General features: G+C 36.6%; 1 protein-coding gene across 3 annotated transcripts; it reads right to left on the minus strand.

The window, feature by feature from the left end:
• Positions 1-1194: 1194 nt before the first annotated feature.
• acbd4 (acyl-CoA binding domain containing 4) lies at positions 1195-11879 on the minus strand. Of its 3 annotated transcripts, none has more exons than XM_056469236.1 (11): positions 11684-11878; positions 11347-11473; positions 11059-11179; positions 10217-10301; positions 9605-9725; positions 9410-9529; positions 9032-9120; positions 8729-8843; positions 3310-3497; positions 2676-2729; positions 1195-1546 (listed from the first exon to the last, which is right to left on the minus strand). In XM_056469236.1, exons 2-11 carry the CDS (start codon positions 11432-11434, stop codon positions 1421-1423), a joined length of 1107 nt encoding a protein of 368 aa, XP_056325211.1. In that variant the 5' UTR covers positions 11435-11473; positions 11684-11878; the 3' UTR covers positions 1195-1420. The 3 variants fall into 3 exon arrangements, with proteins under 3 accessions (XP_056325211.1, XP_056325210.1, XP_056325212.1); XM_056469235.1 differs by having other exon boundaries at positions 8729-8942; XM_056469237.1 differs by lacking the exons at positions 8729-8843; positions 9032-9120 and having other exon boundaries at positions 11684-11879.
• Positions 11880-12404: the final 525 nt, after the last annotated feature.

Here is a 12404-nt window from a genome sequence, read left to right on the forward strand (position 1 = left end):
ATTATTTGTTTTGCTAACCAGATGCAGGGTAATGGAGTGTGGATTAACATAAATAAGAGCACAAACAAGCTTGTAAAACTAACAGTTTGCCCTTTTGGGGTCGAAACAATGTCATTTGACATGTATAGACATTACAATAAACCGAATTACCCCTGTAGTGCCAGATAGTTAATGACTGATCATTTTAGTGGCTAGCTATCAAGTACTAGTGTTGAAATTTAAAAACAATAACGCTACTCTGCTGAGTCGGTGTGAAAACATTCGTACGTTGTCTCTTTTCTAATTGAACTGCGCGTGGGTTTGAGGCAAAGAAGTACGTTTTGCCATTTGGGCATTAAGTTGTGCTAAGGAAGTTAGCATAGCTGCTTCACATTTGTTAAAAGAACGAAAGCGAAGCAAAACACAAGGCCGACGCGGTAGCTTTTTTCGCAATGCTTGTTCTTGGTCTGCCAACAACTACTTTTTAGTCGAAAACGATAGAAATGCAGTTCCCAGCACTGCGCATTTCTCAGCTCACGATCTTAGCAGTGCTATGAAATGGTCATATATATATACATAAGGAATTTTGTAGGGTGAACAGTACGACTTGACCCCGATGAAAATATATATACAAAATGAAACTTCTGAAAATATGCTTTATGCATGCATTTACTATTTACTCCCCTGGAGCCTAACGAATCTAGCCATTTGCAAAACAAACCAGCAAAATAAGCTGCTTCATAATTACAATAGTCTAACTGGGTTCATGCTCAATCTAATTATAAAGTGTTGTGTGTGTCTGTATATGTATGTATGTATGTATGTATGTATGTATGTATGTATATATATATATATATATATATATATATATATATATATATATACACACACACACACACACACACACACACACTATTAATTATGTAACTATACAATACAACAGCTTTGTTTACTTGTGTCCTGGGGTTTTACATGTTAAGAAAACATGCTCTTGCTGGTTCTTGTATAGCCTCTCTGTGATATTCAATACATGAACAACTGTATTGTGTTTTTATTTTATGATTATTATATTTTGAATAACTGTTATTATTGTCAGTACAGTAGACTATATCTGGCAGCCTTTTAAGTATAGGATCAGCAGTACTGTAATGCATCATTGTGGGGAGGATCACATTTACAAAGTCAATTTTAAAAATAAGACACAAAGCACAAGGATACAAATTAACTTCTATTCAAAACACAAGAGCATGGATATCATACATTTTTGACCAATTATTACAAAACCATTTTTATCCAAAAATAAATGGAACATATTAAAATATTCACAATCAACTCTAGGATTTAAAACTTGGTTCATAAACTTGTTCATAAAAAATTAGGTGATCAAATTTCAAATATGATTTTAGAACAACATTTCCTCTTTTAACTGAGACTGAGAAGTTCATATGCACCCATGAATTTGTCTCTTCCTCCATCTCAGGAGAAAACTCAACCACTGTGTCACAAAAGGCCACACCAACAACAGCATCAATGTGCGTCCAGAAATTTCAAATGTCCACCATTTCTCCTGTGAGTAAAATAGAAATTGAATTATTATTAATACACACGCGCACACACACACACACACTCTGTGTGGCTTGTACTGTATCCGGTTAACTCTTTATATTCACATATCGTGCCTAAAACCACGTTGAAAACGCAACACGTGCCGTTTTATTTACTGATTTAAATGCGTGAGCTCGCGATCACCTGCTGTTTGTTGTTGCTATGGCCACCGTCAGCTGTTTCTACACATGTGCTGCGGTTAAGTTTCAAAATAGTTAAACTTTTGCCACTGTAAATTAATACTGAATGTGTGTCGTTGTTGTAACTTATGGTTAAGAATAGAGCAATATTCTGTTGTTTAACTGTATTGCTTTAAATGTACTCCTGCTTTGGGTTCACACAGATACTCTGCACTCTGGCTACATCAACAATGTTGATAAGCCGTGGTGGGCATTTCTTTCCATCTCATGCTAAATGCTGTCGACCAATCATCAGATTAGCGTCATGCAAAAGAGAGGTTTGGGAACAAATGAATGGCTGAACAAATCACATGCGAGTCGCTGGGATAATTAGGTAAAAATAAATGCATATTATAATACAAATAAAGTGTTTTTGACCTTGCATGCATATCAGCCTGTTGTTGGAGACCCCGAAAACCAAAACATGACCTTTTATAATGCGTAATAAAAAGCTCTTTAATACCCATTCCATGAAACTCACTCTCTAAGCACTGTTATTGAGCTAATCAACACAAGGTTGGACCACTGTAACTACTAACTCTGCAGAAAGTTGATGATATCTGTGCGCTGTGTGCCTCAGCATGTGCTGACTATGCTCTGTGATTTTACGTGGCTTACAATTTCATGGCTGAGTTGCTTCCACTTAGTTATAATACAACTTGCAATTGTTATTACTTATTACACAGGTAACATTCTTCAACCGATTCTTTCATAAATGTTTGTAGAAATGCCCAAGTGCTTGCTTTTATATACAGCAGGAAAAATGACAAAACTGATTTCAGACATGTATTTTCAGACATTTTAATTATTCATTTGGATCGCTGCCTTCTTTCAAAAACAGCTAGTATAACAGAGTAGCTGCAACAAGCAGCAATACCTTGAGACTCATATGAAGTCTGTCACAAATTTTACCTCAGACTCTCCAGCTGTTCGTTGTAAATGTGATATCCACTGTGAATTCTGAGCCTTAAAATACAAATATAGATTAAGAAAATTAAATGAAAATAATAAACATGAAAATCATGGGTGTATAACTTTATTTTATTTATAATATAAACATTTCATTTATCCATCTATCCATCTATCTATCTATCTATTTATATATATATATATATATATATATATATATACATATATATATATATATATATATATATATATATATATATATATATATATATATATATATATATATATATATATATATAGTTGAAGTCAGAATTTTTCATCATGTCATCATGGCAAAGATAAAATAAATCAGTTATTAGAAATGAGTTATTAAAACTATTATGTTTAGAAAAGTGTTGAAAAAAATCTTATCTCCATTAAACAGTAATTGTTTAGCATACCGTCGTGGTTTTAAACCTTTATGATTTTCTTTATTCTGGCAAACACAAAAGAAGGTAATAAATGCTGGCTGCTAATTTTTCAGAATTATACCTAGTAAATTAAATCATCTATATAGTTCTGTCTGTGTTCTGTATTCCCTATTCTGTTTAAACAAATAGCATGTACAATTTTAGCTTAATTTATAAAATTTTCTTACATTTGTAGTAGCAAGATTTTCAACCACGTCTAGTCGTTCCATGACACTTTGCATGTCCTCTTGGAGTTGCCGTAGGGCTAGAAAAATCTGCTGTTGTACCTGGCCAGACCCACATTTAGAATGGTCTCTGTCCCCTTGCCCTGAGCCAGCTACTGATAGCGGTCTAGCACTGTGGTAAGCCATATAACCTGGAAAAAAGCACATTGTTATTCATTTATTAGGACTGTGTAGCGAACAATTTAGCTAATTAATAGCATGGAGGTTAAATGAACAGATATTACCAAAAACAGCTTGAATTACAATTTTCAATGAACATAAGCCAGGAATTCTCATCATTTTTTACTTTGGGGCCCACCCTTCGCTGGATATACTGTACTTACACAGCAAAGAGGACAGTGTTCATTTTAAAACCTTTTTTATAAACCAAAACATTTGTTTTTCCTTTAATGATCATTTTATTATTACTATTATTGTACTACGTTACTACTACTCAAAAAACTACTCAAATTCAAATACATTTTAAATAAAGATATACTTTATAACTAAAGGGTGCCATACACTGGCAAACTCTCATACACACTCTTTCACACTCAAACACTACATTCAATTTAGCTAACTCAGTTCACCTATAGCGCATGTCTTTGGACTGTGGGGGAAATCTGAGCACCAGGAGGAAACCCACGCGAACATGGGGAACATGCAAACTCCACACAGAAATGCCAACTGACTCAGCTGAGGCTCGAACCAGCAACCTTCTTGCTGTTCGCCACCGTGACGCCTCTGTTAATGTATTATTCCATAAATTAGCCAGACAGACACACATGCTGAACATGGGCAACATAATCATCAGCGAACAGCTATGCCAGAGCGTGTCTGATGCTCATATGTTCAGAAACACATGGGTCACTCTCTGAACCACCCTCACAGGAATCATGCATTAGATTGGTTATTATTTATTACTTTTATGGCAGTGTGACGATATGATTTATGCATCTGAGAGTTTTAAGCCTAGCATGAGCAGCAGTTGGGAGTATTAAGCTGCCGTTAAAGGATAGTTCACCCAAAAATTAAACTTACCTCACAATTAACTCCCCTTCATCTGGTTTTAAACCTATTTGAGTTTCTTTTTTCGGTTAAACACAAAAGAAGATATTTTGAAAAATTCAGGTTGATGGTATCCATTGACTTCAGTAGTAGGAAAAAAAATACTATGGATGTCAATGAGCATTTTTCAAATTTCTTGTGTGTGCAACAGAAGAAAGAAACTCAAATTGGTTTTGAATAAAGTGAATGGTGAGTAAATAATGACAGATTTAATGTTTGAGTCTGAAGCAATGAAATGCAAAAATACGAGCACACCTTGATCATTTTATATTATAACACAAACAATGATAAATAATTGAGTTAAACATTTTTATGATCATCAACCATTTCCAATGTTTTCAGTGAGTTTAAAAAACAATTTGTAAAAATATAAATAAATGTTATTTTGGAAATATTGACAATTATGCCTTATGCTGCATGTAAAATGCCTCCAACACATTCCAAAAAAGTAGGGACAGAGGCATGTTTAACATTGTGTCACATTCAATGTTTAATCATCTGGAAATTGATACAAATTGTAAAAGTTTTATGAGCAAAACATTTAGCTCAATCTGCCTTAATACTAGGGTTGCACAGCACTGGGAAAACATGCGAAATAGTTGTTGAGTATTGCAATAATTTCTTACTAATTCATTCATTTTCCTTCAGCTTAGTTTCTTATTTATTAGGGGTCGTCACAGCAGTGATTCGAGTTTCAGCTAGGTCAGTTGGCATTTCTGTGTAGAGTTTGCATGTTCTGCCCGTGTTCGCGTGGGTTTCCCCACAGTAGAAAGACATGCGCTATAGATGAATTGAATAAACAAAACTGCCCATAGTGTATGAGTATGTATGGATGTTTCCCAGTACTGGGTTGCAGCTGGAAGGGTATCCACTGTGTAAAAAGTGCTGGATAACGGAATCAAAAGTTGTAAAATAAATCACAAAAATAAGCGCATTTCTGCATTCCAGAATAAAGCTTTTTTCACACTACGAGCAACTCGCATCGACAAGGGACCATTCATTTTAGCAGAGAGCAAGCTACTTCCGGTGACCTCCATCTACGCGAGTGACAGTAACTGTTGGTGACCAGGTGGGCGTGTTGACCGACGCAACAAAGTTGAGAATTCTTTAACTTTATGCAAATGAAGAGTGACCTTCTTGAGCAACAGCAAAATAGGAGCATCAGTAGATCTCACATGATCCTCTCTCTGCTCGCTCAGAGGCCGGTTGTTTTCACCATGCTGTAGACCTACACAGACCTGTTTGCAGCAGGCCGCCACCCAGAGCGACAGGCAGCTACAAAGTCGAGAATGAGGCATGAATGAGGCATAAGGGCCGGGACACACCAAGCCGATGCCAAACAAATAACAACAGTGAAACCCAACTGTGTTGTCACCTTGCATTAGATTTTGTCTTGACCAAAAAGCAGCTGTGAGCACACAAACATGGATGAAAGCCGACTGAAACGAGAGCTGCTTTCTACACCTGCCCAGGAGGACGTGTCTTTCTGCTCTGCAGGAACAGTAGTCTGTTTTCTCAGAACAAAGCAGCGTTCAGTACAATTATCACAAAAATTGTCACTCATCATGGAGGAATTCACTTGTGCAAATATGTCTGATAATCTAATAATCCATATTGTTTGCAAATATTTGAGAAATGTAGCAAAATTACAGCTGGACTCTGTGACCCTTCTTGAATTGTTTACGTGCTACGTCACTTGATCATTACGTCACAATTGCGCTCTGATACTGAATAACCTGTTGCTGAATAACCAGTCGACCAATGACAATTCTACACCCTGAATCAAGCCAATGAGCTCTGACTTTAAAGGTTCAGGACACCCTGGAGTACATTTGATATTTTAACAGATTTGTGTGTGCTTAGCATCAATTAAACATAGTCAACGTTAGCACCTGTTAGCTTTAATTTTGGGGAAAACTGGGTCATTTTGAGCTTTTCTTAGCTAATTCCCCCCCAAAGTTTGTCCAATTTCACTTCCCCCCCAGGCAACCCTCCCTCGAGCCAAAATTATAATGCATGTGCAAACATCGTTCACATATTACTTGCTGCGTAGAATTAATTACATTGAAACATAAATATACAGCTCACCAGATTCAGTGTGGTGGCTGAGCCTTTTTTTGCAAGGACAACAGCCCAATCTGTGGTCAGATTCTTGACACCACTAACCGTAAATCATCTTCCACTGTCAATAAGCAAGAGCCATTGCATACTTGCTATTGATGTACGTACATACAGAAAACGCTGCTTCGCGAAGCCAAGTTCGCAGAGCCCTGACGTGTGGTTGAGTCGAAAATTGAGTATGATTACATGGGCAACAATACTTTAATACTATTTTAATATGATTAAGACAATACTCTGATTAAGAGTCTACCATGTAAACAGCGATTTTTGATTACCTTAATCTGACTAAACTCATAACTGAACTAAACAGAAATTAAATTAAGACGTGGAGTATGCATATATTAGTGGCATTATTGAAGTAAACACCGCAATCAAACTATTACCGTCATGCAGGACTTTTCACCGCATTTTGTTACAAGATCCACACACGCGGCTTTCAGTAAAGGACCGCACGCACACACACACACACACACACATCACGAAATGCGGAAGTTTTTTTCTTTCCATTCGACGTGTGGTATCAATAAAACATCACTTTTCCACCAGTCATTTATATTCGTGTCAAAAACCCCAGTTTGTCACGGGGGCACGAATGAAATGTTCATGAGAGAAAGTTAAACTGCCGAACTGCAGTTAAAGTCGAGAAAATGAAGAGGAAACACCCAAAATTACATGAGACTCTGCAGACGTGAATAGCCTGGTGACACAACATTCAAAAAGCACTTCACGTATTTATATTATTGTCTTATTCAGATTAAGGCAAATAACTATTACTGATGTCCATGTAAACGTAGTTTAAACGTTAGTTTTAAAAAGCACCCGGTCCATTTTATTTGTATATATTTTACTTGAACGCATTAACTCTACAGGTGCCTGATAGTTAGCTGTGGAGCTAACGTTAATCATATTATTCCCTCTAGTCAACGCATTAAAATCGTCATCATAATTTACTTGAGTGCACGCCTCAATGTCTCGCACCCCACAGTTTGAATACCCCTATAGTACATACCTGCCAACACTCCTGTATTGTTGTCTCCCGGAAAACTCCTGTGTTTTCCACCCCCCTTCCTGTCAGCTTTTTTGTTCAGTCATGTGCACCGAATCCAACGCGCAACCATCTTCATACCCACTCCCTGCTCTTCAGTTCATGCGCACCTTCCCCCCCGCTCTTCACTTCGCGCGCACCAATCCCCCTACACCCCTTCTTCAATTCGCTCCCACCGCCGGATAAAATCTCCAGGATTTTATGATCTGAATGTTGGCAGGTATGCTGTAGTAGATTGATGATGCATTAGATTCTCATTATTAATATTTATAGCAGAGTTTTCTTATCCAATGAGAAGACCCTGCTTCTTAATTATTCATAAGAGCACGTGCTTTCCAAAGGCAAGGCAGATCTGCCAAGCTGTGAGACCCAATGACTGTGTGAGACCGTGTCCACGCAAGGCACAGGTCGTATGTGTTTGTTTCCATGATCCACAGGGTTTGTTGCATGTTTTTCCCCCACAATGCTGTCAGGCATTTTTTGCCAATGCTTGGCAAGCATTTTTTGTCGGGAGAGCTGTACGAGAATTGGAGAATGGCAGACTTTTATCAGTTGAGTTTGTAACCATTCAGACACATCCCCTATAGCCATACTGCTGTGTTGGCCTATGTTTATAATCCTCCAGATTACCAGCAGGGCTAATGGTTGGAATAGATAGAGTAAGAGACCTGCTGCACTGCTATCCACTCTGTCTGCATTCAGACCCGGGGATTGAGGAGGAGAAAAGTCCTCCTCATTTATAGTGTTTATATAAACACGATTATCTTAAAGATGATGTAACAAATTGTGGTTATGTGTATACGAAATTACGAATAACAAATGTAGCAGGGCATTAAATTACTTTCTGTTTATTTCTTTGCATTTTAACTTTGTACACTATAAAATAATGGGTCTCCTCACAGTTTGTATCTCATTTTGTCAGGCAATTCGCGTCCCTCTTTTTCCCCCTGCTCTGCTAGCCACGGCCACTCCTCCCTCTCCTTGCAGAGCTCAACGCCCATCTCTGAGCATTTTTAAAAAAAATTCTGAAGTAGACTTGAACTGAAAGAGGGGGGTTTCATGGTCCTTTAAGCCTAGCCTTTAACGCCTAACCGTTGGGTTGGTGTGTTCCGGCCCTAAGGTCAATAAAATGACATTTAAAATCCAGACCTGAGGGGTCCCTCCAGTTCTGCTGCAACCATTCTCTTCCTGCGGTCGTCATCCTCATGGGAGGATCATGTCTGTCTTCTGCCCCCTCACCATGTCCAGCTCCAATCTGAATCACCTGGGATAGAGCACTGTAATGACTCTTCGGGATGCCAGAGGTCTCATTGCGTGTATGACCATACTGGAAAGAGCTATTACAATCTGGTACTGCAGTAAGCTATAAATGAATACAAATTTATTAAACATAAAAAAATAGAGGACATGTATAATCTCATAATCTGTGCTAAGATTAATAACAATGCAGACCTTTATATTATCCATCTGTTCCAACGAGTCACAGAAGACTTCACTCTCTGTGTCACTAATTGGCCCCTGACACTCCGACATAAGTTGTTCTGCACACATATGCAGTGATGAAAAGTGCAGCACACACAATCTTGGCATCATTTATTACTTATGCAACTGTCAAGTATTTGAACAGCAACTACGATCAGAAATTTCTGGTTTATTTCAGCCACAGTAAAATAAATAAAAAATCAAGTGAAAATCGATAGATTTGGAAAAACGATATGTCTTTGAGAAAGCTTAAAGTACAAATGTTTTGATGTGAAAAATAATTCTGGTGTCCTGCAAAATAAGCTGGATAGACATCTTCATGTAGCCTACATATAATAATTTCATTACCTGTGCTTTGAGGTTGAAGTTCAATGTTAAGGGTAGATTCTGTATCCTGTTGAAGTCTTGGTTCTTGAGTTGCACTCTCCACTTCATGTTTAAACACACCACCAGTTTGTTGTTTTGCATCTTTGAAATGAACACAACACCAATTATATTTCACCCTCAATTAATATATGAATAAATAGACCAATTAACACATACCTGAACTAAGAGAAAAAAGAGCCTCTGGAGGTCTGGGCATATCATGAATGACATGGTAAAGAGGTTCAAAATAGTGGAAATAGGATGCATTCTTTTCATTGATTTGCATGGTGTCAATGACCTGCAAGTATACATCAATCAATCAATGTGGGAAGAAATCATTGGCTTAAATATATACAGTTAAAGTCAGAATTATTTGTTTATTTTTTTTCCCCAATTTCTGTTTGAGAGAACATTTCTTCAACACATTTCTAAGCATAGTTTGTCCTGTACACAATCGATAAAAATATAGCTTAAAGGGGCTAATAATTTTGACCTTAAAATGTTTTTTAAAGAATTAACAACTGCTTTTATTCTAGCCGAAATAAAACAAATAAGACTTTCTCCAGAAGAAAAAATATTATCAGGCATACTGTGAAAAGTTCCTTGCTCTGTTAAACATAATTTGGGAAATAATTAAAAAGAAAAAAAATCAAAGGGAAGTAATAATTCTGACTTCAACTGTGTGCATGTTATCTACACTAGCTTAAATTTTTAGAGAACATTTTCCAATATGGTCTTTCTTTGCTAAATTCTCTTCAGATTATTAAGATTTTACAAATGTTTTCCCACATCTTGTGCAACTTTTTTCATTTCATCCACATAAGCAGCCATGGCAGTCTCTCGACTCATTTCTCCCATATTACTCCAAGCTTCCCTGACATAAAAAAACAGATAAAACAAGGCATGAGGTTTGATTACAACTTGAATACAGGCCCGTAGCCAGGGGGGAGTCCAACATCCAGCTGTGCAAGAAAGAATCTGACATAGGCAAAGTCATCTTTCGCTACTGTATTGTTTTTAAAAAGAGAAAACATTTGACAAGTAACTTTTATCCTATAAATAATAAAGTGTGAAGCACTTTTACAAAAGGGGCTAGACAAATTTTAGTCTAAATTATTATTATGTTTTTTTTTTATTATTACTCAAATTGCCAAATTCTGACTGAGGAAAGTTTAATGTGCTGGCCAGTTTGTTATTTGCTTAATAAATTAGACTAGGCTATAGTTTTTAATTTAAAACTTTTTTTTTCTATTGATATATAATGTAATAAATTTATATTTAAAAACATCTGTCATATTTCTTTATTTTAAATATTTAGAAAATATGTTTGGTAATCAAAAAGTGTTGTTATGATGACCATCCAACAGCTAATTCAGCCCAAAATAGTCATGTAAAAATGAAAATGTCCCCTAAATTCAGTATTCAAATCTTAAAATTAAATAGAAAATGAGGCGGATAACTGCAGAAAAGTACACAATTCGAGAAAAAGAACCACCCCTTTCACCAGTCTGGCTACGAGCCTGGAATACATTGCATCTTTTGAAGATTGAAAGATCTCAATATGTGCATTATGAAATGTGAATATGTTATTCATAATGTTATGAATATGTAAGCGTCATTCAAAACTTTACCATTTGTAACGGCCAACAGGGTCCCAAAATCCAGGGCGTGACAGTGTACATGGGCCACAGACTGCCTGTTTGAACAGGCCATAAAACCGCAGCATTACTTCATAAGAGGGTTTGTAGGTACCTGCAAGTGCAATTTGAGAATTTACCATTGGTGTTGCTGCAACATGCAAAATAGTCCGAAGTGGTGTAACTATATCATTTAACGAAATGCTAGCAATGCCAAATTGCACAAGTTTTACTTATGTTACACTAATAATCTAAGTTTTTTTTAAAGGTGAGCAAATCTACCATTTTTGGGTAGACTTTGAATGACGTCGACAGCAGCCTGAAAGCGTCTTTCACAGTCCTCAAACTCTGACATTGTAGGAGCTGGCATGTGGTCTCTTTCCAACACTCCGTTCGTTAACTGGACAACCTGTAAATTAAATGTATTCATTATGATGTATGATTCATTCTTTAAGATGTCCAAAAATCGAAATTCGGAAGCTCCCAGACTCTTAAACATTTGTACTACAAGAACATCATTTTAATATTCGTGTAATTATTATAATGAATTATAAGTTGCTCGGGTTGCCTTTTCTATTCTTTTTTATTTCAGGTTTCATAGCTAGGAGGTTCAACTTACCTGCACTGTAACGGTTTTTTTGCTGCCATTGGACAAACTAAAATAAAAACAGTATTGCGACCGATCCGATTTGCAACAGTTTATAAAAACGGTGCCAGCTCTGCTTGCAAAACAAATTTGAGAACTGTGTGCTGTTGTCTTGCGTAAAAAAGGATCTTTCACCTCTTGGAATTTCGGCCAAGAGTTCACTTCCTGGTACAGTCACGTGACAACGTGATATGCTGATTACAGCGATATTACGTCCTATATGTTATTTTATTTTATTTTTTACAATAAAAAGAATATACTTTTGATTGTGTAACTGAAGAAAATGCAAGATTTGGGACATGCTACTTCATTAACGGACCGTTATGTTGCTTAAATGCCCTGTCATTCATCTTGTCACATCATCCACTTTTCCTGTCACTTTTCCATAATTTCCTACTATAATGGAGAAGTAGCAGCTGGTCATTTTGCCATTTGCCATTTATAGAGAGACATTACCTTAGGGGTTTGCATAATTATGCATTTAGCAATTTGTGACCAAGCACGTCTTCTTGTAGATATAGTATAACACGGAAAATGTAAAATAAATGTGTTCCAGAGGGCTAGATAATAATTAAGAAACAGCTTTAATAAAACTCGCGCTTCCGCCATGTTTGTAGTTTGTTAAGACTTTATACCCGCATTTGTAGTTTTTTTCTTTAATCGAAAAGTTAAAATATACAATCACAGTACATTA

The sequence above is a fragment of the Danio aesculapii genome, chromosome 12, assembly GCF_903798145.1.
Source record: "Danio aesculapii chromosome 12, fDanAes4.1, whole genome shotgun sequence".
NCBI lineage: Eukaryota > Metazoa > Chordata > Actinopteri > Cypriniformes > Danionidae > Danio > Danio aesculapii.

Bases quoted from the DNA above. Each gene is read 5' to 3' on its own strand.
- acbd4 (XM_056469235.1), bottom strand. From the start codon at position 11,434: ATGCCAGCTCCTACAATGTCAGAGTTTGAGGACTGTGAAAGACGCTTT. The intron at 11,180-11,346 runs GTAGATTTGCTC...TTGCACTTGCAG, and splicing joins TCAAAGTCTACCCAAAAATG to GTACCTACAAACCCTCTTAT. The intron at 10,302-11,058 runs GTAAAGTTTTGA...TTTTTATGTCAG, and splicing joins CCTGTTGGCCGTTACAAATG to GGAAGCTTGGAGTAATATGG.